This window comes from Budorcas taxicolor, chromosome X (assembly GCF_023091745.1).
Source record: "Budorcas taxicolor isolate Tak-1 chromosome X, Takin1.1, whole genome shotgun sequence".
Taxonomy (NCBI): domain Eukaryota; kingdom Metazoa; phylum Chordata; class Mammalia; order Artiodactyla; family Bovidae; genus Budorcas; species Budorcas taxicolor.
In genome coordinates, this window is record NC_068935.1 from 27242535 (window position 1) to 27270273 (window position 27739).

The 27739-nt window shown below is 39.4% G+C and overlaps 2 protein-coding genes across 3 annotated transcripts in view; one reads left to right on the forward strand and one right to left on the reverse strand.

The window, feature by feature from the left end:
• The first annotated feature begins 713 nt into the window (after positions 1-713).
• Positions 714-27739, forward strand: part of LOC128069825 (dedicator of cytokinesis protein 11-like) — a 96276-nt gene continuing 69250 nt past the window's right edge. The window contains exons 1-3 of one of the 2 annotated variants that reach the window (XR_008201576.1): positions 714-849; positions 5798-5920; positions 9102-9208. The gene's annotated coding sequence lies outside the window, so the exon portion shown is untranslated. Of the gene's footprint in view, positions 850-5797; positions 5921-9101; positions 9209-27739 lie in introns of those variants that run through there. The other variant, XM_052663012.1, reaches the window with a different exon arrangement.
• LOC128069824 (60S ribosomal protein L23a-like) lies at positions 17127-17604 on the reverse strand. The gene has a single exon (XM_052663010.1). It carries the CDS (start codon positions 17601-17603, stop codon positions 17127-17129), a length of 477 nt encoding a protein of 158 aa, XP_052518970.1. The 5' UTR covers position 17604.

The window sequence follows — 27739 nt, forward strand, 5'->3', positions numbered from 1 at the left end:
TCACTTCACAATAAGCATGAAGGTTCTTTATAAGTGATTAGGTGCTACGTAAATGTCAGGCTTTATCACTGACCAACTAGATAGTAAACTTGGCTTTTACTCCCAGAACTTAGAAGACTTGATGTTTAAAACGTGTTTGCTGGATCAATTAATCATAACCGAGAATCAGATCCTTGAATTTTAATCCCAGTTCATTGCTTGACTGTGAAGCCTGGGGTAAATTAATTCATTTTTGGGGTTTAGTTAGACTTAGATGATTTTCGTGTAAGATCTCCAGTTTGTGTAGGCTCAGAGCAGGAAGATTCCAGGGAGTTCACGGGAGATAAATGGATTAGCACAACTGCAATGTCCTTTTTTCCAAACAGCAGCTTCAGCTTCGTCATAGAAGTGGCCTTAAGCCTGACCCTTTTTTGTGCTCTAACGGAAAGTAGTAATATTTATTAGTCAAGAACTATAATCAGTTTCCTGTGTAAACACATTTGTTGGAACTCTTTTGTGTTCTACAGTAATAATTTGTATGTGCTTTTCATTTCAGGTATACAGATAGAATCATATTCTCCATAGTGCCATTTTATTTTTCGGTTTATATAATAGGGCTTCTTCCTCATGCCCTGCTGCTGCTGCAAAGTCACTTCAGTCATGTCCGACTCTGTGCGACCCCAGAGACGGCAGCCCACCAGGCTCCCCCATCCCTGGGATTCTCCAGGCAGGAACACTGGAGTGGGTTGCCATTTCCTTCTCCAATGCATGAAAGTGAAAACTGAAAGTGAAGTCGCTCAGTCATGTCCGACTCCTAGCGACCCCATGGACTGCAGCCCACCAGGTTCCTCTGCCCATGGGATTTTCCAGGTAAGAGTACTGGAGTGGGGTGCCATTGCCTTCTCCCTCCTCGTGCCCTAGCCAATGGAAAATAACTCCCACTGATTTACAAGTTTTATTGAAATGAAAGATACAAACTATTGTTCATTTAGTGGCTTCTTTAAGTAGGTAAATTAACCCATTAATAATTTAATTTGTTTTTAAGACTGCATTTCTGACTTTTGAGTTGAAATAGTTTTAAAGATAAATTAACATACAGTAAAATGCACACATATTAGGTGGACAACTTGATGGATTTTGACAGTTGTCTACACCCATATAACACCATGGTAACACATTGTCACGAGAAACCAAAAAGTAGGACATGTGCATTAGCCCAGAAAGTTCCATTGCGCCCATTTCCCGTCAGTCTGCCCGGCCCCAATATCTGATGTAGACTGGTTTTAACAGTATTTGGTGTCATAAAAATGAAATCATTCAGTGTCTACCTTTTATATCTGCCTCTTTTGGTTGGCAGAAATTTTTTGAGATACATCCATGCTGTGGAGTAAATCATAAGTTCTTCACGGCTAAATATTCTATTCTCTCGCTATAACATTTTAAAACCCATTCTCCAGTGGAAGGATTTTGGATTGCTTCCAGTTTGGGACTGTTATGAATAAGGCTGCTTTAAACATTCTTATCTGTGACCTTTTATGGACATATGCTTTACTTTTTCTTGAGTAAATACCCTGCTAGTTCCTCGGGAAGTTTTCTATGTAACTTTATATGAAATTGTCAGTTTTTAAAAGTAGTTGGACCATTTTATATCCCACCAACAGTCGATGAGAGTTCCAGCTGCTTCACTTCCTCACCACCATTAGCTGTTGCTAATCTTTCGTATTTTTACCATCCTAGTAGACAGGAAGTGGTATCACGTGGTCTTTGTCTTTCATTTATCTTTTGTGGAATGTTTGTTCAATTCTTTTGCCCGTTTTAGAACTTGCATTACTCTTTTTGTTGTTGTTGATTTACGGGAGTTATTTCTATATTCTGGATATAAGCCCATCATCAGATATATGTGCTGCAGATTATCTACCAGTGTTGGATTCGTTCATGTATTTTCTTCACTAAGTCTTTTATTGAGCAGAAAGTTTTGATTTTGATAAAGTCCAATTGACTCTTTTATGGTTTATTTGTGTGTGTGTGGGTGGGGGTGTATATTTGGTCTAAAAAATCCTTCCTTACCTCGAGACTGTGAAGATATTGCCTGATATGTTCTGCTATGAAATTTGTTCCTGAGTTTTATGTTTGGGTCTATAATCTCTTTAGAATTCATTTTTCAGCATATAATGAGATAGAAGTCAAGACTCATTTTTTGTAGACAGGTATTTTACATTGTCCACACCATTTGGGGAGAAATAAATCTTCTTTCATCCCTGCTGAATTGCTTTGGCACCTTAGTTAAATTTCAGTTCTTTATATGTTTGTGATCTATTTCTAGACTCTGTTTTGTGCCACTGATCTATTTGACCATGTTGATACCAATATCACACTGTCTTGATTGCTGCAAGTTTGTCAGTTATGGAATAATATAGTGTTAGTCCTTCAACTTTGTTGTTTTTCAAAGTCACTTTGGCTATTCTGTATCCTTTGATTTCCATATAGAATTTCAGATCATCTTTTCTCTTTCCTCAAAATAACCTACTGGAAGCTTTGTTGAGCTTTTGCTACATTTATATATCACTACGTGGAGAATGGATAGCTTGAACAATACTGAGTCTTTCAATCAAGTCTAGTTTAGGTTTTTAATTTCACCCAGCAATATTTTGTGCTTTTTCAGAGTAGAAGTCCTTTCCTGGATATTTTGTTAGATAATGGATGTTCTGATGCTGCTGGAAATAGTATTGTTTGGGTTTTTAATCTTATTTTTCAATTTGTTGTTGCTAGTATCCATAAAATGGAGAAGGCAGTGGCAACCCACTCCAGTACTCTTGCCTGGAGAATCCCATGGATGGAGAAGCCTGGTAGGCTGTGGTCCATGGGGTCACTGAGAGTTGGACACGACTGAGCGACTTCACTTTTACTTTTCACTTTCATGCATTGGAGAAGGAAATGGCAACCCACTCCAGTATTTTTGCCTGGAGAATCCCAGGGACAGAGGAGCCTATTGGGCTGCTGACTGTGGGGTCACACAGAGTCAGACACGACTGAAGTGACTTAGCAGCAGCAGCAGCAGCAGCAGCAGCAGCAGCATACATAAATACAGTGATTCTATATGTTGATCTTATGACCTGCAACCTTGCTAAATCCTCTTACTTGTTTTACTAGTTTGTATATTCCTTAGGATTTTCTACATACACTATCATGTCATCTGCACGGAAAGATAGTTTCACATTTCCTGATCTCTTTCCCTTCTCTCTTTCTTTCTCTCTTGCCTTCTTACACTGGCTAGCACCTTCAGCACAATGTTGAATAGAAATGATAAGAGCAGACAGTTTGACTTGTTCCTAAATTGAGGAGAAGTGTGTTCAGGCTGCAGGTTTTTAATAAATGCTCTTTATCGGATTGAGAACAGTCTCTTCGATTCCCTATTCTGGGTGGATTCTTTTTTAACACTGTGAAGGGATATTGAATTTTTGCAAATTCTTTTTCTGCAACTATTGGTAGACATCACATTTTTTCTCTTTTATTCTGTTTACATGGCTCTTTCTGTTTACATTGGAGTTTTTCCTAATTGTAAACCAAGTTTACATTCCTGGGACAAACATTACTAGTTTTTAATAGATTTTTTTTAAATTTCACTGGACTTCCTCCTTTCTACTGTTGATAGAAAATTTAGCTATTAAATGTTAATATATAGATTATTCAAGTAGCAACATTTAATGAACATCTATTTACTACCACCCTGCTAGTGACTGAAAAATACAGTATAATAAATATATTTTCCCTACACTTAGAGTCACAGCCTACTTGTAAAGTCAGATACGTATATAACGGGCAAATATAGTGATAAATATCCACCCAATGCAGTATCATAGTAAGAAAAATAGGCCTCTTGTGGCGCTGCTCTGTGTTAATCAGGCGAAGGATCCTGGAAGAGGTGAAATCTGACTTTCCTTACAGGGTTAACTAAGTGAAAGGGATTAAAGGACACGAGGGTACAGAATGGACAAAGGCACAAAGTTAAGACAACACCATGGTGCTTCCGAGAAACTAATGGAGTTCATCACTGCTGGAGCATAAAGTACAAGGCTAGCTTGAGGAGTGATGATTTCATAAACTATCAGCCAGATCGCTGCAAACCTTGTGTGCCAAATGAAGGAATTTGGCCTTAGTTCTGCAAATGATGGGGAGCCATGAGATTACAAGGGAAGAGGGATGTAGTCTGGTTTGGATTTTAATCAAAACCCTCTGGCAGATGTGTGGAGGATAGATTTGAAAGTGCCAAGGCTGGAGGCAGGAGGATCTGTTAGAAAACAATAATGACATCTGGAACCTTAGCAATGAGTGTAGAAATGGAGAGGAAGGGTCAGATTTGAGAAATATTTAGGAAGTGAAAGTGGCAGAACTTGACGGTGAACCGATTAGAGGATGAGTCAAGACTGAGAGTGTATTAGTTTCCTAGAGTTGCCATAACAACGTACACAAACTGGGTGATTTAAGACAATAGAACTTTATTGTCTCACAGTTCTAGAGTCCAGAGGTTGGAAATCAAGGTGTCAGCAGGGCCCTGTTCCCTCTGAGACTCTGGGTAGCAGCCTTCCTTGCCGCCTCCTAGCTCTGATGGTAGCTGTTGGTCTTGGATTTCCTTGGCTCGTAGCGACATCACTCCAGTCACTGCCTCTGTAGTCACATGGTGCTCTCCCTGTTTGTCTCTGTCCTTTTGGAGTAAGGCTCACCCAGTAAATCACTGCTGCAAGTAAGTCACTCCAGTATGACATCAACTTCTCTCATCATTATCACCAGTGATATTTCCAAATAAGGTTACGTTCGGAGGCAGTGGGAGTTAGGGCTTCAGCATATCTTTGTGAGGGACACAGTTCAACTTACAACAAAGAGTAAAGTCAAAATTGCTTTTAGTTCCTAGTTCAGAGTCTATAGGATATGACCCCTGGCTAGGTAGGAAATGCAAGGGAGAGAGCTAGTTTAGAAAAAAGATGAATTCAGAATTGACTACAGACATACTTTAAGAGGCATTGTAGCAGTCACTTCTATAGGTCTGAAATTCATCTCTTTAACATAGAAACAAACTGTTAAGACTTATGAATAGTATGAGTAATTGGCATGATCTATTCCTTGTGGAGAACATGAGATGATGGTTGTTTTATAGAAGCTGTTATTATGGCAACGAGAGCTCTATCTTGAGGTGTTATATTATCATTCTCACTAGTTTTATTTTTTTTTATATTATTATTTTTTTATAGTTTTTTATTTTTTTAATTTTAAAATCTTTAATTCTTACATGTGTTTCTCACTAGTTTTAGAACCAACAGTTAGGAAGGAAGCATTGTTGACCAAAATCACATCATTTAATGAACACCGATGTCACTGATGTAGCAGCTTGAAAATTGTGAAATTCCCTTAAGACTCTATTAACTGTGTGTAAATATAATTTTAGTAGAAAGCAAAAATCATGGACCTTTATAGGCTTAGTGGTATTTACCCTGCTAGACATTTAATATCCTCTGTTTGGAAAATACTTCTCAACATGTTAACCATTTGTAACTATGGATTACATCTTGATTATATGCAAAACCAAGCAAATAGTAGTTTACTATTGTCAATATTCATTTCATACTTTTAAGAATGTGGTTTCAATACCAAATATTTCAAGTATGTCATTTAGAAAATATAGTCACACAACAATACTCCTCCTGTACATTTCCTTAAATGTAGTACATTCTGTTTTTTATTCATTTGAAATAGTTCAAACTACATTTGCCCAGAGCTCTAAAATTATCTCTAATTCCTCATTACATTTTTTTCCTCAATGCAGGAAGTTTTGCTGGAGTTGCTGGAACATTGTGTGGATGGCTTATGGAAAGCAGAGCGTTACAAAGTAATTTCTGAAATTTCCAAGTTGATCATTCCAATTTATGAGAATCGTCGAGGGTTTGAGGTATGTACCTGATATGTTTGCACCATTCACCTATATATTTTATTTTGGTCTTAAGCTGCTATGTTTAAAAAACGCTGAAATGTCCTAAAATTACAGTCCTTCCTTCAGTTCAGTTCAGTTCAGTCGCTCAGTCGTGTCCGACTCTTTGTGACCCCATGAATCGCAGCACACCAGGCCTCCCTGTCCATCACCAACACCCAGAGTTCACTCAGACTCACACCATCGAGTCAGTGGTGCCATCCAGCCATCTCATCCTCGGTCGTCCCCTTCTCCTCCTGCCCCCAATCCCTCCCAGCATCAGACACTTTTCCAATGAGTCAACACTTTGCATGAGGTGGCCAAAGTACGGAAGTTTCAGCTTTAGCATCAGTCCTTCCAAAGAAATCCCAGGGCTGATCTCCTGCAGAATGGACTGGTTGGATCTCCTTGCAGTCCAAGGGACTCTCCAGAGTCTTCTCCAACACCACAGTTCAAAAGCATCAATTCTTCGGTGCTCAGCTTTCTTCACAGTCCCACTCTCACATCCGTATATGACTCTGGAAACCCAAATGAATTAAGGATGCAATGTTCCAAATCTGTATTGGAATTAACATTATGCCAGTTGTTCCTGCAGCATTTTTACCAGCAATCTCCCCTTCTCCACTCATGGCAGAGAATAATCCATGTTGTCCTCACGAAAAACAAAAAGTTACTGGATTTCCATGATGTCTGGGAGGAGATATAGGTGTAATTCTATGCTTTGCAATTTGATGGTGAGACTAAGGTGCTAACAGATGACAGTAGTGGAGATAATAAGTTACTAGGAATTACCCTTTTATGAGGAGCTTTTCCAGTTTTGTCTGCCACATAAATCTTTGATCAAGGGGAATTACTAAAGAACAGTAGTATAGCTGTTGCCACCAGCACTCAACAGGACTATTTATATTCAAGAATCTGAGTCTATATCATAATTTTCTACCCCTGCTATGCTGGAAAGGGGTGATTTAAGACTCAAGCCATTTTTAAAAGCAAAGCAATTTCTCCTTAAATATATGTAGCAAGTAGCCTTTCATTGTTGAAGGGTCCCAGAGTGAAAAAATACATTTAATGTCATCTGTGTAGCGTTCTAATCTCTTTTCAAAATTGGCTCTTATCAAACTCACTTTTTCTTCCTGGGTTCTGGGTCTTCCTACTCTTTGCCCTGCTTTTGCTGTATATGGGGACATGCCTGAAAAATCATAGTGGATTTCAAGTGATTATATTAAAAATGAGTTAAGTAATTAAATCTATGTCATGCTGATGACAAACAATAGCTTATGAGACAAGACAAGAATTGGCATTGCTCTTTCTGTCAAAGCATTGCCTCCTAAGAACCTTTGTAAAAGTGCCAAAGTACCTACTCTCTTACTCTTAAGGTGAAGACCAGGTTATTAGAAACCCAGAGAACATTTTGCTACTCACTTGACTAAGAGGGAAAAAAGAAAAATATATCTTCCCTACACATTAAAGGAAACAATAGTTTCTAATGGGGAACTACTCCTATTTCCTTGTAGAGAGGCAAGCATCTGAATAGATTCTGAAGCATCCTAGATGGGATGAAGTAATTCTTCAGTGTTCTTTATGGGATGGGCTGGAAAGTGTCAACCACAGCAGCCATAAAGAAAGAAACACTTCCCTCAAATTGGCTTCAACTGCAGAAGATAGTATGGAAAGAATGTGAAAGAAAGAACATCTGCTTCCGGTCTGCCCTTTTAGCATTGAAATGAAATTCACCAGCATACAATGAACCATTTTCTAGTTTGCAGTTCAGTAGCATTTAGTGCAGTCTTAATATTATGCTCCAACCACCTGTCTCTAGTTTCAAAACATTTTTATCTTCCCAGGAAAATCTCTGTCTCCTTCCAGGAATCACACTTCACCCCCTCCCTCACCCCACTGGTGACCACTAATCTGCTTTCCGTCTATGGATTTGCCTGTTCTGGATATGTGATAAAAAAGATGAATGCAAGATGTGACCTTTTGTGTCTGGCTTCTTTTACTTAGCATAATATTTAGAGATTCATTCAAGTTGTAACTTAGATCAGAACTTCATTCCTTTTTCATGGCTGAATGATATTCCATGATATGGCTATGCCAAAATTTGTTTGTATGTTTGGGTTGTTTCCACATTTTGGCTATTATAAACAGTGCTGTTGTAAACAGTTATGAGCAAGTTTCTGTATGGGCATGGTTTTGTTTACCTTGGATAAATACCTAAGAGGGGAAATGCTGAGTCACAGAGTAATTCTGTTAACTTTTGAGAAACCACCAAATTGTTGTCCCTTTTACCTTCCCACCAGCTCCTCTGATTGGCACTTGTGTTTGGGGGTTCTTCTTAGAACCTAGTGAATGTGGCATCCTAGTGAATGTGAAATGGTGTCACATTGTGGTTTTACTTTCTATTTCCTTAATGACTCACGATTTTGAACAGCTTTTCATGTCTTTGTTGGCCGTTTTCATATAGTCTCTGGAGAGATGTCTATTCAAGTCCTTTGCTCAGTTTTAAATTGGGTTGTTTGTCATTTTGTTGTTGAACTATGAGAGTTCCTTATATTTTTTGGATAAGAAAACATCAGATATGTGATTTGCAAATATTTTCTCCTGGTCTGTATGGTGTCTTTTCACATTCGAGATAATGTTCTTTGCATAGTACATTCCCTTTTCTGAGTGTGTAGAAGAATATATTTTTTGGGAGTGTCTGTGAAGTTGTTATAAAAGCATTCCCCACTCAGGCTTTTGCTGTTATTTTTGTGTCTGCATTTTACTTTCCTCTCTTAAAGTTTGCATGATCGTTTATTCGCATCTTTCCACCTTAGGGCTCAAGCACAGCATTTTGTTTCTTTTTCAGTTACAACAATTCAGACATAAAGAAAAAAGTAGTCAATAACACAGTACTTTTAATGTATATGCTGCCATTGAGGTATGAATGACATGAAGCATGATATTTAGAATTACAGTGTTATTTGACCATTTTAAGCTCTACCCTCTCACCTAAAGTTGTTAAGGCATTTTTTCTGTGACCATGGGCGAAGGGAGTGCGAGTGACCCACCAAAACCATTTTGAAAAGGAAATGGTATTACTTTTTTCCCCTTATGCATTTATTGTAGACATTTCATAACTAACCAAAAAATAAAGCTAATTTGTTAATCTTCATATTTTCAGAAACTTAAGTTTATAGAACTCTTCATGGAGCTTACACAAAAATTTTGGAGGTTATGCACGCAAAGAAAAGACTTTTAGGCACCTTCTTCAGAGTTGCCTTTTATGGCCCAGTAAGTATACTGTAGTTCATCAAGTTGCTTTCCTTTTTAAACATTCACCTTTGAATTATTAGGTTTACCATAGCAGTAGCTACTGGTTCTAGGGTTCTGTCTGGGTAAAGCACCTGTCCCAACAGCAGGTGTGACACTTTTCTCATGTAATGTTCACTTTGGTTTCCATATTTAGTCCACGAGGGCAGAGCACAGCATATAAGATTTGAACATTTCCTTCAGGTTCATTTTCAGTCAGGCTTCTTATGTGTTTATTTAATATCCAGTACTGAAAGTTTTCAAATACAAATCAGGTAAGTATGCAAGTGATGAAAAATCAAGTGTAAAAACCTTCAGGCCAATGATATGCTCATGTGACGGTTAGTTTGAGAGTTCTCATTTATTTCAACTACATTATTTCTGATTACTTAGTGATGTTCTCTAAATGCTGCATTTGCTTATAATGCTTGTAAAGTACTGTATATTTAACTTTATAATAGTCTTTTTTTGAAGAAGGGGGTGGAAAGGAGTACATCTATAAAGAGCTCACTGGCCTCTCAGAGGTGTCCCTGAGACTTGTTAAACTTTATGGTGAAAAATTTGGTACAGAGAATGTCAAAATAATTCAGGATTCAGACAAAGTAACTTGCCCTGCATTTTGAAATCAGTATTTCTTAGCTTCAGATGTGGCACATTGCTTCTGATTTTTTCCTTTTTTAACTGGTAGAGGAGAGGCATGGGAAATAGAGTCTTTCCAGATCCTAAAAGAAAGGACAGGGGCTTTGGAATCAGAGAGAAGGATTCAGATCTCCATTCTCTGCCACTTACTAGCTGTGTGACCATGGGGAATATACTTAACCTCTCTGGGCCTCATTGTTCTCGTTAGTAAAATGAACTTAATAAAAGTGCCTTCCTCATAGAGTTGTTGCATGAATTCAGTTCAGTTCAGTTGTGACCTACTCTTTGCGAGCCCATGGAGTGCACCACTCCAGGCTTTCTTGTTCCTCACCAACTCCCGGAGCTTGCTCAAACTCATGTCCATTGAGTTGGTGCTGCCATCCAACCATCTCATCCATTGTCATCCCCTTCTCCTCCTGCCTTCAATCTTTCCCAGCATCAGGGCCTTTGCCAATGAGTCAGTTCTTCACATCAGGTGGCCAAAGATTTGCAGTTTCAGCTTCAGCATCCGTCCTTCCAATGAATATTCAGGGTTGATTTCCTTTAGGATGGACTGATTGGATCTCCTTGCAGTCCAAGGGACTCTCAAGAGTCTTCTCCAGCACCACAGTTCAAAAGCATCAACTGTTCTGTGCTCAGCTTTCTTTATAGTCCAACTCTCACATCTATACATGACAACTGGAAAAACCATAGCTTTGACCAAATGCACCTTTGTCAGCAAAGTAATGTCTCTGCTTTTTAATATGCTGTCTAGGTTGGTCATAGCTTTTCTTCCAGTGGAGCAAGCATCTTTTAATTTCATGGCTGCAGTCACCATCTGCAGTGCTTTTGGAGCCCAAGAAAATAAAGCCTGTCACTGTTTCCATTGTTTTCCCATCAATTTGCCATGAAGTAGTGGGACAGGATGCCATGATCTTCATTACTTGAATATTGAGTTTTAAGCCAACTTTATCACTTTCCTCTTTCACTTTCATCAAGAGCTCTTTAGTTCCTCTTCACTGTCTGTCATAAGGGTGGTGTCCTCTGCATATCTGAGGTTACTGATATTTCTCCTGGAAGTCTTCATTCCAGCTTGTGCTTCATCCAGTCTGACATTTTGCATGATGTACTCTGCATATAAGTTAAATAAGCAGGGTGACAATGTACATCCTTGATAGTTGTAGGGATTAAATTATTCAATGTATGGAAAGTGATTAGAGTTCCTGATATATAGGAAGGCATTTGATAATAACATAGAAACTAGCATGCTCAGTAGAAGTTAGCTATTATTGTTAATGTTGTGCCACATTAGTGTCAATTTCATACTTTATGATTAAAAACATCTTAGGTGGGACTTCTCTGGTGGTCCAGTGGGCAAGAGTTGCCTGCCAATGACGGAGACACAGGTTTGATCCCTGGTCCAGGAGGATTCCACATGCTGTGGGGAACCTAAACCTGTGCGCCAAGCTACTGTGCCTGCACTCTGGATCCTGGACACCACAACTAGAGAGTACTCCCAGCTCACGACAACTAGAGAGAGCCCACACACCGCAGCAAAGAGGATCAAATGCAGCCAAAAATAAAAATAAATAAATGCGATTTTTAAAAGAAAAATCATCTTATGACACACCTTTCACTCTTAAGATAGCCTTAATTCAGTAGTTATATTTGCAGTGATGTAGGTTTAGGAGAGATGCCTTGATCTAAAGATGATCCATCTCACTAGACCCTGCCAAGGCAAGGATGAGAAAGGTTCCAGCAAGAGAGGCTGTTTCTTAGAAACACATAGTTCCAGATAGACAGAATTGCGGAAGAGCACAGTGGGAATGACTGATTGTCCTTAGTCACCATGGGCTTGTTCAGGATGAGAGTTGGTTTTTAAGGTAGGAAAGACCTTTAATACAGTGCAAGATCTGCAGGCCCCAGAAATACGTACCGAGTGACTGTGATGTGCATGGTGCTCTGCAAAACACTTGCAGCATTGCCAGAGTGAAAAGCCCTTGGCGATGGTAAAGACACTTCATTTTCTACCATGGAAATGATCTCTTCACTTTGTAAATTTAGTTACAACTTATGGAGATGATTTTACCTTGAACATATGCCTTGGACGTTTAAAAGTAGGTACACTGACAGGCCCAGAATTCATGAATATTTGGCAAAACCGCTCTGCTGCTTATCAGTTTCCGTCTTCTGTGTTGTTTTATTGAATTAAGACCATTGAGAAATTTGTCTTTTGTAGCCAGCAAGTTTTAGGCTTGCTACCACACTACTGATACTACAAATGGAAAGTTATTAGAAAGCCAGGCTTGCAGAAAAACATGCAGTTTTCTACATTATGCTGCCTCTGAAAACCTGGCCAACAGGCACTAATGAGAAACCACCATCAGGCAGCTGGACTCCTGACCCTCTTTGTAAACACAATATTTCAGTCACTCTTCATAGGTAACAGAGAAAAGAAGCAGTTGCTACTTTTAAAATCCTTCTTCTTTGTTAATATGTGAAGTTAAAATTTAAAACACTCTTTTACTTGCCAAAGAACAAAATCTGCTTAAGGGCACAAACAATTTAAAGAACAGTGGGCAAAATTTTCCAGTATTTAAATGTATGTTTTGTTGGACCCAATACTTTTGCATTTAAGATTTTATCTTGTAAATGTACACAAAGATGTACATTTAAGATGTTTATTGCTATAAAGTTTATATAACAAAAACCTGGAAACAATCTGTGTCCATACTGTTAAGGAAATTGTACTACCCTCACGATGGATATAGGTAAACTACTTAAAAAATTTATAAGTATTGATACGAACCAACCAAGATACATTCTTGAGAGAAAAAGGTGAGATGCAGACACTATGGGCAGGATGATTACATTTGTGAAAACTGATATTTACATACACTCACTTCTGTATGCTTAGGAAATTTCTGGAATGATACAAAGTAGTTTTTTAATTTACTTATTTTAATAGGAGGATAATTACTTTACAATATTGTGGGGCTTTTTTTGCTATACCTCAGTATGAATCAGCCATAGATGGAATGATACGAAAGTGTTAATAGTTATCCCTAAGGAGATAGACTAGAGTCTTATGGAGAAGAAAAACATTTATTTTTCAAGTGTAGCCTCATGTACTGCTTGAATGTTTTACCATATACTTTATTTTTTATAAGGTTAAAATCAGTCTTGACCTCTTTTTATTTCTTTTCTATGTTTTGTCTTAGGCAGATAATTATCTTCAACTATTTCCTTAGGTTTCTCTGGAGAAATCTAGATATTTAATAGGAAAGAAAAGAAAGAATTTTTGAATATAAGCTTTTTGGAGAAGTTTTAAAAGCTGCTAAGACAATTTCTATCCCTTGTCACAAGATTGAATACAGTGTTTGCTATGGGTTTTCCACAGTGGCCCTTGGTCAGATTGTAGTCATTTCCTTGTATTCCCAGTCTGTTGAGTGTTTTCATTATGAAAAAGTGTTAATTTTGTCAAATGCATTTTCTGCATTGTTTGAGATGATCGTGTTTTTCTTTTCCTTCATTCTGTTAATGCAGTGTATTGCTTCTTTAGTTGCAAAGCGTGGGCTCTAGAGTACATGGCTTCAGTAGTTGTGGTACAGGGGCTTTTTTAGTTGTGGTGCCCTGGCTTAGTCATCCTGCAGCGAGATCTTAGTTCCCCTACCGGTGATTGAACCCACGTCCCCTGCAATGGATGGAGGATTCTTAACAACTGGACCACCAGGAAAGTTCTGTAGACTAATAATATTTTAATGTAAAGTCTCTTAAATCATGTAGCAATCAAAAAACAGAAATATGTTGCTATTGTTATGATAATACTAGATTTTATAATTACCCATGGATTTACCTTTACCGAGACCTTCATACAGGTTTGAATTACTGTCTGATGTTCTTTCATTGTGACCAGCAGGACTCCCTCTGGTGTTTCATATGGGGCAAGCCTAGTGGTGTAAAAGCTGGCTTAAAACTCAGCATTCAAAGAATGAAGATAATGGCATCCCGTCTCACTACTTCATGGCATCCCGTCTCACTACTTCATGGCAAATTGATGGGAAAACAATGGAAACAGTGACAGGCTTCATTTTCCTGGGCTCCAAAATCACTGTAGATGGTGACTGCAGCCATGAAATTAAAAGATGCTTCCTCACTGGAAGAAAATCTATGACCAACCTAGACAGCATATTAAAAAGCAGAGACATTACTTTGCTGACAAATGTCCATCTAGTCAAAGCTGTGGTTTTTCCAGTAGTCGTGTATGGATTTGAGAGTTGGACTATAAAGAAAGCTGAGCACAGAACAATTGATGCTTTTGAACTGTGGTGCTGGAGAAGACTCTTGAGAGTCCCTTGGACTGCAAGGAGATCCAACCAGTCCATCCTAAAGGAAATCAACCCTGAATATTCATTGGAAGGACGGATGCTGAAGCCGAAACTGCAATACTTTGGCCACCTGATGCGAAGAACTGACTCATTGGCAAAGGTCCTGATGCTGGGAAAGATTGAAGGTGGGAGGAGAAGGGGATGACAAAGGATGAGATGGTTGGATGGCATCACCGACTCAATGGACATGAGTTTGAGCAAGCTCCGGGAGTTGGTGAGGAACAGGGGGCCTGGCATGGTGCATTCCATGGGGTTGCAAAGAGTAGGACACGACTGAGTAACTGAAGTGAACTGAGTGTTAATGAACTCCTTCAGCTTTTCTTTATCTGGGAATGTCTTAATTTCTCCCTCACTATTAAGGACAGCTTTGCCAGATATAGAATTCTTGGTTGATAGATTTGTTTTTTCTTTAAAGTCCACTGCCTCCTGACCTCCAAAGTTTTGATGAGAAATCCAACCCTCTTACTCAGGATCCCTTGTATGTGACAAGTCTTTGTCTCTCACTTCTTGCAAAATTCTCTCTTTGCCATTTAAAGTAATTAGCCTTCAATTAAAAAACATTAATTTTTAAAAAAAGAAAAAAATTCTCTCTTTGGCTTTGACTTTTGACATTTGATTTTCATATGTCTCAGCATGAATCTGTTTGAGTTACCCTGCTTGGAGTTTGTTGAGTTTTGTGTCTTTCATAAGATTTGAGTTTTCACCCATTATTTCTTCAGATAGTCTCCCTGCCCCTTTCTCTCTCTTTTCTCCTTCAAAGACTCCCATAGTGTGCATGTTCACCTGCTGGATGATATTCCTCAGGTTCCATAGCCTCTGTCCTCTTCAATTTTTTTCCTTTGTGTTCCTCTGATCCATCATTGACATTGTCTTATCTTCACATTGGCTACACTGCTGAAATGTGTCTTTGAATCCCTCTGGTGATGTTTCATTTCAGTTATTGTATTTTTCAACTCTGAAACAAAAGGTCTGGGTTTCCTTTTAGATTTTCTAGCTCTTTATTGATACCGGCATTTTGTTGATACATAATTTCCTTGACTTTTCCCACAACTTCTTTTAGTTCTTTGATCATGAATACTGTTGTTTTAATCTCTTTTTCCAGGGGATCTGCTATCACTTTTTTCCGTGATAATGTCTATTGGTTTATTTTTCTGTTTTGAATGGGCCATACTTTCCTATTTCTTTGTATGCCTTGCATTTTTTTTGTTGCTGAAAACTGGACATTAAATTTAATATTGTGATCTCTCTGGAAATCAGATTCTGTCCCTGTCCCAGAGTTTCCTGGGTTTTGTTTTTGTTTTGAATTATTGTAAGCTGTGTCTGTCCCAAGAATCAGCCTGAGGTGTAAATTTGGGGTCTTCTCTAGTCTTTTCTGAGCCTGTGCCTTCCCCTGAGCATGCGCAGTGACTTTCTAGTCACCCTCATTTATGCAGTTACCTTTGAACAGTCTAGTATTGGATGTCCAGCTCCTAAGAGGGGATGGAGAGGAAAATGAAGAGGAGAGGAGAGGAAAAGTGCTGGTCTGTTAAATCCCCTGAAAGTCATTTTAGGCAGAGGGGGAGGGCATTGCAACAAAGGGAAGAGGTGGTATAATAATGGCCACAGCCTCCTTGACTGTCCCCCTGTGTTCAGGAGCAGCAGTCAGCAGTCATAGCACAGATTCACAATATTTGGAAGACAGGGTCTTTGTTCATCCTGGCTCCTACAAGCTGTTCTAGGAATATGCACACAGCTATCTGCCGTAGTACCTCAGGGATGAGGTACGGGTTGCTGCCATTGTGCCCAGAGTTAAAACTGAACAAACTGAAAATTAAGGTAATTTTCTGTCCAAATCTTCCCCTGGAAGTTGCAAGTCTTCAACAGACTCCAGAGTTCCAAAATTGTTCCATCAGATAGGTAATGATGTGTAACTATTGTCTCTGTAAGGAGATAGATGTCTGATGCTCTGCCATCTTCTGAGAATCCTCTCTGTAATAGGTATTTTTTGAGGTGGAATTCAAATGTGCAGTTAGCCATTTTAATATATGGGGAACACATGTACAGCCATGGTGGATTCAAGTCAGTGCATGGCAAAACCAGTACAGTATTGTAAAGAAATTAACCTCCAATTAAAATAAATAAATTGATATTTAAAAAATTTAAAAAATAAAAATACATAAAGATTTAAAAAAAGAAATTGAATGTAACATAAAAGCAAATAAAAGTAAATTTTTTAAAAAAGCAAATGATAAAGCAATGCTCAGCATGATCTCTGGTTTGTCAATAAATATATATGCATAGAAAAAAAGATTACAAGGAAATATATGAGAATGTAAATGACGGTCATTGCTGAGTGGTAGCATTGCAGTTTTTTTGTCTACATTTCTATAATCTCCAAATAGGCTTCTGTAACTTCTTAATAATCAGAAGGAAACAATCCTTGAAGAAAGAGCAAAGACCTCTTCCAAGTGTGTATTCATCTCACAGTGTATTCAATGACTGTTCCTCAGTTGATCTCAGAGGTGTTAGTAGCTTACCTGTTCCCCATTTTCCCTTCTGTTGAATAAAAAACAAAACTTTCTTACTTTCTAGGTAAATGTCAAAAGAGTTTGACCCCAAATATGCTCATATCCAAGTCAGTTATGTGAAGCCCTACTTTGATGATAAAGAACTCACAGAAAGAAAAACTGAGTTTGAAAGAAACCATAATATCAACAGATTTGTTTTTGAGGCTCCTTATACATTGTCAGGCAAAAAGCAAAGTTGTATGGAGGAACAGTGCAAAGGCCATACAATCTTGACTAGTAAGTAGGACTTGGCATAACTTTTTTGTTTGACATGATGTGTTTTTTTTGTTTTTTTGTTTTTATAGTGAAAACTTTTATATTTGAAATTAGCCAGCTGGACTCAGTTTAGATGATCCCAATTTTGTTGGCAACATCCAAAGCATCACAGTCAGGAGCCAGTCGAACATATGCCTTCTTCTCTCCATCAGGCCTGATCAGAATATTGACCTTGGCCACGTCAATGTCATAGAGCTTCTTCACAGCCTGTTTGATTTGGTGTTTGTTGGCCTTGACATCCACAATGAACACCAGTGTGTTGTTGTCTTCTATTTTCTTCATGGCTGACTCGGTGGTGAGGGGGAATTTGATGATAGCATAGTGGTCAAGTTTGTTTCTCCTAGGGGCGCTCTTCCGAGGATATTTGGGCTGCCTCCTGAGCCGCAGTGTTTTGGGCCGCCGGAAGGTGGGTGACGTCCGGATCTTCTTTTTCTTGTGGCTGTGGACACCTTTCAACACTGCTTTCTTGGCCTTCAAAGCTTTTGCTTTGGCTTCAGCTTTAGGAGGGGCAGGGGCTTCCTTCTTCGCCTTCGGCGCCATCTTCATGAAAAGGCTGACATGATGTTTTTTGACAATACAAGCAGCAGCTGGTCAGCAGGAAAATGTAATTGAAATTTTAATCGTTTATTGTCCTGCCGTTCAGTCACTCACTTCCACAAACATGCTATGTTATAAACCATTCCTTTGCCGTATGTAATTAGGTAATTCATGCTTAGTCTGAGTCGTCTCAGAGAGAATTTCTCCTTCAGTCCTGAAGTAATAAGGGACCTATTTGGTCTCTAAGGGATTTTCCAGAGAAAATATGAGGAGAATTAAGCACAATAGATTTTTTTTTAATTTGGCTGTTTGATTTACTATCTTACAAACTCATCTGTCAATCTTAATCTTTCATAGCTTCAAACTCATTTCCATATGTGAAGAAGAGGATTTCTATAAACTGTGAACAGCAGATTCATTTAAAGCCAATTGATGTTGCCACGGATAAAAGAAAGCTGCAGAGCTGCAAAAGCTTTGCTCTTCTGCTGACGGGGACATGATTCAGCTCCAACTTGAATTGCAGGGCTGTGTTTGAGTGCAGGTATGTTGGTTGCTAACCGTGTATTAAGTGTTTCTTGTTGTTCCTCTTGCTTTCATAAGGGCACAGAACAAGCACTAATTGTAATTGTCTTATACTCTGACTGGGTGCAAAAACCTCTACATTTTTTATTAATTTAATAAAGACATTATGTTCAGTTTCTATAAATTTTGTGTTATGTCAGAGAGCTTTAACGTAAATCCCTCTGACTAGAGCCAAGTCCTATATTTAGATAGCAGAAAGTGTTCACTACCTTGTTAGAGTATAAATTTTGCAGATGATTTGCTTTAGTTAATCTTTTTCAAATAAATTTATATGAAGATAGAAAATATGTTTCTCAGGTATGGATCTTTAATATAGTATTCTTTTTAAAAAGAGAAATGCAAAAATTACTTTTTAATTACATTCTGACAACTCTCATTTTTCTCCTTTTGTAATTTAGGTAAATGCAGGCCCATTAGCATATGCCAGGGCTGTCTTAAATGACAGTCAAACTAGCAAGTATCCACCCAAAAAAGTAAATGCGTTGAAAGACATGTTTAGGTAAGTGCTTTGTAGTTTTCAGTTCAGACCACTATTTCTTTTTTTTACTCCATTGTCTTCTTAAGTGAAACCAAAATATTCACCAAATAATGTCCCTCTAAAAAACTTATTGGTTCCCTTTATAACGTTTAAGTTACCTTCTAATGGTATTTACGTAGTGAGGAAATGTGTGATCTCATACCCTTTCTTTTTCTCTTCTTCTTCTAGGGCCCCTATAATTTGAATATTGGCGTGTTTAATATTGTCCCAGAGGTCTCTGAGACTTCCTCAGTTCTTTTCATTCTTTTTACTTTATTGTGCTTTCAGCAGTTATTTACACCATTTTATCTTCCAGCTCACTCATCCATTCTTCTGCTTCAGATATTCTGCTATTGATTCCTTCTAGAGTATTTTTAATTTCAGTAATTGTATTGTTTGTCTCTGTATATTTATTCTTTAATTCTTCTAGGTCTTTGTTAATTGATTCTTGTGTTTTCTCCATTCTGTTTTCAAGGTTTTTGATCATCTTTACTCTCATCATTCTGAATTCTTTTTCAAGTAGTTTGCCTATTTCTTCTTCATTTATTTGGACTTCTGTGTTTCTAGTTTGTTCCTTCATTTGTGTAGTATTTCTCTGCCTTTTCATTATTTTTTGAAAGTTATTGTGTTTGAGGTCTCCTTTTTCCAGGCTTCAAGGTTGAACTCTTTCTTCCTTTTGGTTTCTGCCCTCCTAAGGTTGGTCCAGTGGATTGCGTAAGCTTCCTATGGGGTGAGATTTATGCTGAGTTTTTTTTTTTTCCTCTGTTGGGCAGGGCTAGTGAGGTGGTAATCTTGTCTGTTGATGACTGGGTTTGTATTTTTGTCTTTGTTGTTTGGAGGAGGCATCTTGCATTGGTACTACTGGTGGTTGGGTGATGCTGGGTCTTGTATTCAAGTGGTTTCTTTTGTGAGAGTTCTCTCTATTTGATACTCTCTAGTGTTAGGAATTTTCTGGTAATCTAGGATCTTGGAGTCAGTGCTCCCATTCCAAAGGCTCAGGGCTTGATCTCTGGCCAGGAACAAAGATTCTACAAGTGGTTTGTTATGGCATTAAGTGAGATTAAAATCAATACCCAAACAGGAGAAACCAAAGATGAACCCCAGACAAATGGCAGTTTCAGAATCAGACAAATAATAATTAAACTAATGGAATATACACATACACATAGAAGAAGAAGAAGTGAAGTTGCTCAGTCTTCTCCGAGTGTTTGCGACCCCATGGACTGTAGCCCACCAGGCTCCTCCATCCATGGGATTCTTCAGGCAAGAATACTGGATTGGGTTGCCATTTCCTCCTCCAGGGGATCTTCCCGACCCAGGGATTGAACCCAGATCTCCCGCATTGTGGGCAGAGGAAGCCCAGACACATACACATATACACCTATAAACAAAATGAAAACAGTCCCACAAAAATAAAGTACAATAGATTGACCTAGTGAACAAAAGGAACTGAAAATGATATCTGCCAGTTTAGATCAAACTAACTAAAGCACAAACTAAAAAACGAAACTAAAGCAATGTGCCATGTGGGGAGTAAAGCAATGAAAACAAAACTACTAAACATGTTGAGAGGAAAGGAAATAAAGAAAAGAAAGAATAGATATGCAAAGTTAAATAAAGGTAGATAAGGAAAGTTTATATTCATTAAAGATTAACTGCAAGAGGAAAAGTAAAGTAGGAAACGCAAGCAAATTAATAAATGTAGAACAATATAATAATGTTTAAACTTTTTAAATTAAAATTTCAAAAAGGGATTAAAAAAAAGAATGGAAAACTCCACAAAACTGCAAAAGGCCAATGTAGAGGCAGAGATTTATAGCAACAATAAAAAGTGTGACTGAGAAGAAAACCATCAAAAGCTTAATTGTATTTCATAGTGCTAATAAAATCGAGAACTACAATACAGGGGAAAAAAAAGAAAAAGAAAAATTCCAAAAGAAACCGCAGAACAAGGCAAAATATAAGAAGAGTCAATATTTTTCCTGAGTCACTGCTGTCAGTGTCCTTTCCATCGCTGGGAGTCACAGTCCACCTCGCCCTCCTGGGGTGCCTTCCAACACTGTGCTGGTCTCTGGGCCTGCTGTGGGGGCAACTCAGACTCCAATCTGGTCCTACTCCTGTGTGTTCTTGCCTCCAATGTACACAGCTATAGGAAATAGTGCATTTTCTTTGGTGGGAGCTCTCAGTGTCCTTTTATATCTCCCATAGACACAGAGTCTGCCTAGTTGATCGTGTGGATTTAATCTGCAGCTTGTAAAGCTGGTGGGAAGGTTTTGGGTCTTCTTTCTTAGCCACACTGCCCCTGGGTTTCAGTTGTGGTTTATTTCCACCTTTGTACATGGGTCGTCCACTTGGGTTTGTTCCTGAGGCTGCCCTGGAGGTCTTGGGTCTGCCCCAGTGAGGGCCAGCAGTGGAGGTGGTGCAGCTGCTTGGGTCACAGGGTTTCTGGCAACACCGAGTACTCAGGATAGTTGGAAGCTAGGGCAGCAATAAATACAGTGCTCTAGAAGGGTATAGCATCTGCCTACACCCTGTAGCGTCTGCCTACAGTGCGGGAGACCCGGGTTCAATCCCTGGGTCGGGAAGATCTCCTGGAGAAGGGAATGGCAACTTACTCCAGTAATCTTGCCTGGAAAATCCCATGGGCGGAGGAGCCTGGTAGGTTACAGTCCATAGGGTCACAAAGAGTGGGACACGACTGAGCGACTTCATCTTCAGAAGGGTATGGCAGCCAATATTGGCCAATACACTCCAATGTTCTTGCCTGGAGAACCCCCCTGACAGAGATGCCTGGCAATCCACAGTCCACAGGGTCGCAGAGTTGGACACGAGCAAAGCAACGCCATGTTAATAGATGCAAGATTTTTTTTTTTTTTTTTTTTTGCCTGTGGCAGCTCTGCCCCAGTGAGGGTTGAGCGTGAAGGTGGCGCAGCTGCTTGGGTCACAGGAACCATGGCGGCACCAAGTGTTCAGGGATACGGACTGCCTCTGCTGTAGGAGTTACTGCCCTATCAGAAGCTTTTTTGAGCCTCTGGTAGCTGGCGATCAGAAGATCTCTTTGGCTTGTGTTTCTCTATAGCTCCGCACATTCAGGCACTTAGTGATCTCCCTTGCCTGGGGTCCTTCACTGTTGTTCAGCGTGTCAGGCACAGAGAGAGGCTCCGCTAGCTGGAGGTCCTACTCTGTAGTTCAGTGCATCAGTCACTTTGAGGAACACCCTGGATGGGGTCCTGCTCTGTAGTTCAGTGCAGTCAGGGGTTTGATGGGTCAGCCTCTCCATTGTTCAGCTGCCAGTGCTGGCCTGTGGGGAGAGAGAGGCTATGGTGATGGCTCCAGCAGTATCGTCTGGCTTCCATGGCTGCCTGGCTTTCTGCCACAGGCACTTTCCAACACAATTACCTCCCTCAGGTCTCCTAGGTCGTTCTTCAACAGTCAACAGCAGCCCTCACCCTGGAATTGCTCCACAATCCGGTACTCCAGCTTCCAGCTGCTGTGCCTTGCAGGGGACCTGCTTCCCTGTCTGGGGTATGTATGGCTGTGGCAAGGGCTGTCTGATTCTCACTCTATTTAGGCTGCCACAGATCAGCTGTTTCACTCTCAGCCTCAAATGTTTCTCCTCTGACCCAGACGATTGCCCCAATGTGGGTATTGGACCCCTGCTTCAGTTCCAGCACCCACCGAGGGCAGTTCCAGTCCTAGTAACACTCCTGCTTTTCCACCTAGTTCCTTGGTTCTACCGAGTGTTTGCATGGTTCTATACACTCTTTTCCAGTGGTCGGGTGCTCCCGTCTGCTCTCAGCTGGTGTTCGGCAAGCACTTCTGTGTCTGAATGGGTAGTTCTGATGTATCCATGGAGAGAGGTGTACTCCACGTCCACCTACTCCTCTGCCATCTTATTCTACACTGCAAATCAGGTTTGAAGCAATTACTGACAGTTGCTTTAGCAGTTGTTCAGGTAGTAAACTATTTTGTTCTTTGCACCACTGTGCCATAAGAAGTGAGTAGCTGTGCAAGTCTGAGTTGATCTACTGTGAGCATGGCTGAGAGTCTCTCAAGAAGAGTCCTAGAGAAGTGAAATGATTGGCTCAGTAGCCAGATCCCTAAATGAATATCTCTGTTTTAGCTGTAAGAAACTAGTTACAGTTGCCCTTCCATATTTGCAGCTTCCATATCCAGGGATTCAACCAACTGCAGATTGAAAATATTTGAAAAAAATTTCCAGAAAGTTCCAAAAAAGCAAAACTTGAATTTCCTGCATGTAGGCAGCTATTTACATAACATTTACATTGTATTAGCTATTATACATTAGCTAGAGATGATTTTAAAGTACAGGGGAGGATATGCAAAAGTTATATGCAAATACTGTGTGATTTTATATAAGGAACTTGAGCATCTTCAGAGTTTAATATCCATGGGGGAAGGGGCACAGTGGTCCTGGAACTAATCCTCTGGGGATACTGAGGGACAACTGTATGATCATTTAGGAGAGATCCTGAGCGGATTCCAAAACTCAGGAATTGTCTTAATACCCATACAGCCTGCAAAACTCTTGTTTCATAATACTTGGCATTCTAATGTTTGACTGTTAATGTCAGTTATAACTAACTTAGTTATATAGTCCACAATGCGAAACATATAGAAGCAAAGATCTGCTCACCACTGACAGACAAATTATGTCATAATTAATAGTGAAGACTTTTATAGATCTACTTACCTTAAGTTCCCTGGTAGCACAGATGGTAAAGCGTCTGCCTACAATGTGGGAGACCTGGGTTCAATCCCTAGCTTGGGAAGATCCCCTGGAGAAGGAAATGGCAACCCACTCCAGTGTTCATGCCTGGAAAATCCCATGGACCAAGGAGCCTGGTGGGCTATAGTCCATGGGGTTGCAAAGAGTCGGACATGACTGAGCAACTTCATCATCATCATACTTACTTTAAAACCAGAGTACTCCTGAATTATCCTGGTAAAGGTCATTGCTATATTAGGCTCCTGAAATCTGTGTTTACAACCACTCTGTACATGGATTGTCACTTGACTGTTTTAACATCTTCACCACAGATGTAAAAGTCATGGCCTGATGGTCTGGTCCCTCAGTGCCTGAGCCCTATTGAGCTTACCTAATGTCTCTTTGCTTTCCTTAAAAAGGAAAACATCCGATAAGATCAATATTTGCTTCAGAAACTCTTCAGACTCTCAATTTTTTATGAAATTCAGACCCCTTAAAAGAAACAAGGATCACTACAGCCCTTTAGAGAACACATTCTTATTGCTGGTTCCAGAAAGGAGAGCCTCCTCTGTCCTGGTATGAGCATTTCACTGCCTGCCTGAAGACACTCCCCTGGGTGAGACCATCACATGGAGGGTGTCCTGACAAATAGACTGACCATGGTTAGTGCCAAAGGACTGCAGTGTAATGGTGGGAAGGGGCAGAAGAGAGATTTCAAGGAAAATAAGAGCTAGTTGACTGCAAGCTCTCTTTCTCATGGTATCTTGTATGCTTTCTGTTAGAAAGGACTATGGGAAATCTACTACAGTTAGTCCAAAGTTGCACTGCATGACCAGGAGTCCCATTCTCTGACCATGGTCATCTTCTCAGCATGGAGAAGCCAGGCAGCTAGCCTTTCCTCATCCCATCTTTCAGTGAGTGAGTCATCCCAGTCTCCTCTCCTGTTTCGTGACAGGGACTCTCGCTGGCCTGAGGAGTCTGGATCCGTGATCTGTTTCCTCTTTTTGTCATCTTGACTTCTGTTAGCCCACTTAGGCGTGAGTGTAAACCGTCCCAAGGCATACCTTTGCTGCTCAGTTTTCCGAGGTCCTTTTTTGTCTCCTTGCCAAAGCAGTCTGGTGATCAGGACTAGGCAGGCAGGGAATCATTCCGCTTCCTTTATTGTCTGTAGCTCCGGTTCAGCCCCTGAGTACAGTGGGGACATGCCTCTCTTCACCCTCACACTTCTGGGGTATGTTGAAGTGTTAGTCATTCAGTCATGTCCGACCCTTTGTGACCCCATGGACTGTAGCTCACCAGGCTCTTTTGTCTGTGGAATTCTCCAGGCAAGAATACTGGAGTGGGTTGCCATTTCCTTCTCCAGGGGATCTTCTGAACCCAGGGATCAAACTCAGGTCTCCTGCATTGTAGGTGAATTCTTTACCATCTGAGCCATCTGGGGAATACTTTAATCAAGTAGGCTACATAATTTGTTCCTAGAAACTGTCCAGTTTACAGGGTTCTGTTCTCCATTGTCCTTAGGAAAAAACAGCAAAACTCCTCCTTTATAAATATATAAAACAATTATAGCATTTTAAACCAATATATATTACAGTTATAGAATTTGCATGCAACTGTATGACCTAGCCGTGAACTCTAAATTATTCATATTGAAAGCAAATTATTCAATTTACTGCTATTATGATGATCAAGTTATTTAGAGCTTTCTATACAGTCCTTTTTTCCTTGTTAGAAAACAAAATTCAACTGTGGTTGTTCAGTTGCTCAGTCATGTCCAACTCTTTGCAACCCCATGGACTGCAACACACCAGGCTTCCCTGTCGTTCACCACCTCCTGGAGTTTGCTCAAGCACATGTCCACGTATTCAGTGATGCTATCCAACCATTTCATCCTCTGTCACCCCCTTCTCCTCCTGCCTTCAATCTTTCCCAGCATCAGGGCTTTTTCCAGTGAGTCAGTTGTTTGCATCAGATAGCCAAAGTATTGGAGTGTCAGCTTCAGAATCAGTCCTTCCAGTGAATATTCAGGACTGATTTCCTTTAGGATGGACTGGTTGGATCTCCTTGCAGTCCGAGAGATTCTCAAGAGTCTTCTCGAACACCACAGTTTGAAAGTGTCCATTCTTGGGCACTTAGCCTTCTTTTTGGTCCAAGGCTGGAAAAACCATAGCTTTGACTATATGGACCTTTGTCAGCAAAGTAATGTCTCTGCTTTTTATTCAGAGTCAGGTGAGTCAGTTTTAAAGCTTTTGGCTTTATTCAGTGATTCACGAGTCCAGCAGGATCCCATGTAGCAGACTGAAAGGAGCTCTGAAGAGCCATAGAAAATGGAAGCCTTGTACAGGTAGAAGGAGTCAGGTCAAGGAAGTTATTCTAAAAGAGACCTGATTGTTTCAGGCAAGGTCACCTTCCTCTGGAGCACAGCAAGTGTCTGTCAGTTGGATTACCTCACTAGTGCTAACCAGGAAACTCCAGACTTGAAAGTGATATATGTACTCTTCTGACTAGTTAAGATTACCTACCTGGAAAAGGCCAAAACTACAATTAATATATTATAACTCAGGTGATGTGGGTTTAGCACAAGTGACTCCATTTTGGACCTCTTGTCTCTCTCTCTCTCTCTCTTTTTTAAAATGTATTTGGCTGCACCATGTCTTAGCTGTGGCATGTGGGATCCAGTTCCCCGAGCAGGGGCTGATCCCACTACTCCCCTGAGCATAGAGTCCCATCCTCTGGACCACCAGGGAAGTTCCTTGTCTCTTTTTTAACACCCCAAACTTGGGTTTTATGAATCTGCACCTGTCTTTCTCATTTTATTTCTATAAACCGTGACTATTATATTTCGTTCTAGAGACCAAATATTAGACCCTTGATATTATATATTATATGTTATGCATTCTTCTATCTTATACATTATATATAATATATTTATAGCTAACCAAGAAAATCTTGCTTTCTATTGGTTTATATTTATGAAAGCTATACAGTCATGATGTATCATATGTAGGTGTACTTTAGTTTAGGCAAATGTTGAGTTTTAGTGAAGTTTTATAAATCAATATTTCCAAATACAGTCCCTTATAAAATAACTATTTTCAGTCACAAAATTTGAGATTTATTATTTCCCAAAGGTAAAGATATTAATATAAAATAAGATAAAATATATCTGTGCATTGAAATCTCAATTATGTTTAGCTCCATAAATGATGACTCGACAAAAAGATATGGCCTTGAATATTTCTTGGCCCTTTTCAATGTAATCTGTTACACTATATCAAAATATGAAGTCCTTTTAAAACGTCAAGCTTTTATAAGAGGAAAATCTTCCATTATGGACTTTATATTAAAGACGTGATTTGTAGCAATACAAATGGTATGACCCATTACTGCCACCAGAAGCCATTTGCAGGCTTCCTACTGAAGTTTCAAAGCTAACTTGAGAACCTAGTCTTGAAAGCTCAAAAGCTTTTAGCTGTTGAGATTGGGGATTGTTCAGTAAAGAGGTTGGTATGCTATTCTTTCATCTAATCCATGCATGAGATATCTGTTACATTTGATCACACAAAATGGATAATTTTTAAAATGTCTATATGATTATGAATATATATGTTTCTATGCTTGCAGGTTATAAAATTATTAATACATTTGTGAAGTTCTTCATTAAAACTTTTTTGCATCAATTAGTTTACATAATTGTGGTGTATATTTGGAAATATTGACTTATTTTCTCTTCACTTAAAATTATTTCCCAAGTCTCCAGGAAAGGGGCATGGGTATCTGCATATTGAATAGCCCCCAAGGGAACTTGAGAACCACTCTTAGAGGATGATCTACAAACTCATATCAAAAAGTTCACTGTTGAGGCTCTTTTCTGACCATCTATTAAAAAACATTTTTAAACCTTTTATTACCTCTCACTTTCTGTTGAATTTTACATTTTACAACCTTTCGTTTTTCTTAATGAGTAACCAGATCTTTTCTGCTTTTTTAATACCCCACCTTTGTAATACAGCTTTGAAGACTTGAGTCGGTAATGTTTTTCTTGGCTCTTTCTGCTTTACATCATTTTAAATAGCTAAATGTCAGTGAAAAGTTGGAATATGCCTGTGATTTTGTGTACACATACTGTTTTTGGCCATGGCTATTTTGCTTTGTGATACACATGCCATTTCTTTCATTTTAGATAATACAAGAAGACCCGATGCATTCTCCCTGGATGAGCAACACACTACGTGTATTTTGTGCAATTAGTGGTATGTCAAGTGACCAAAGTTATGGTTCCCCAAGATACACTGCTGAAATATGAGGACATGCAGA

Bases quoted from the DNA above. Each gene is read 5' to 3' on its own strand.
- LOC128069824 (XM_052663010.1), bottom strand. From the start codon at position 17,603: ATGAAGATGGCGCCGAAGGCGAAGAAGGAAGCCCCTGCCCCTCCTAAA.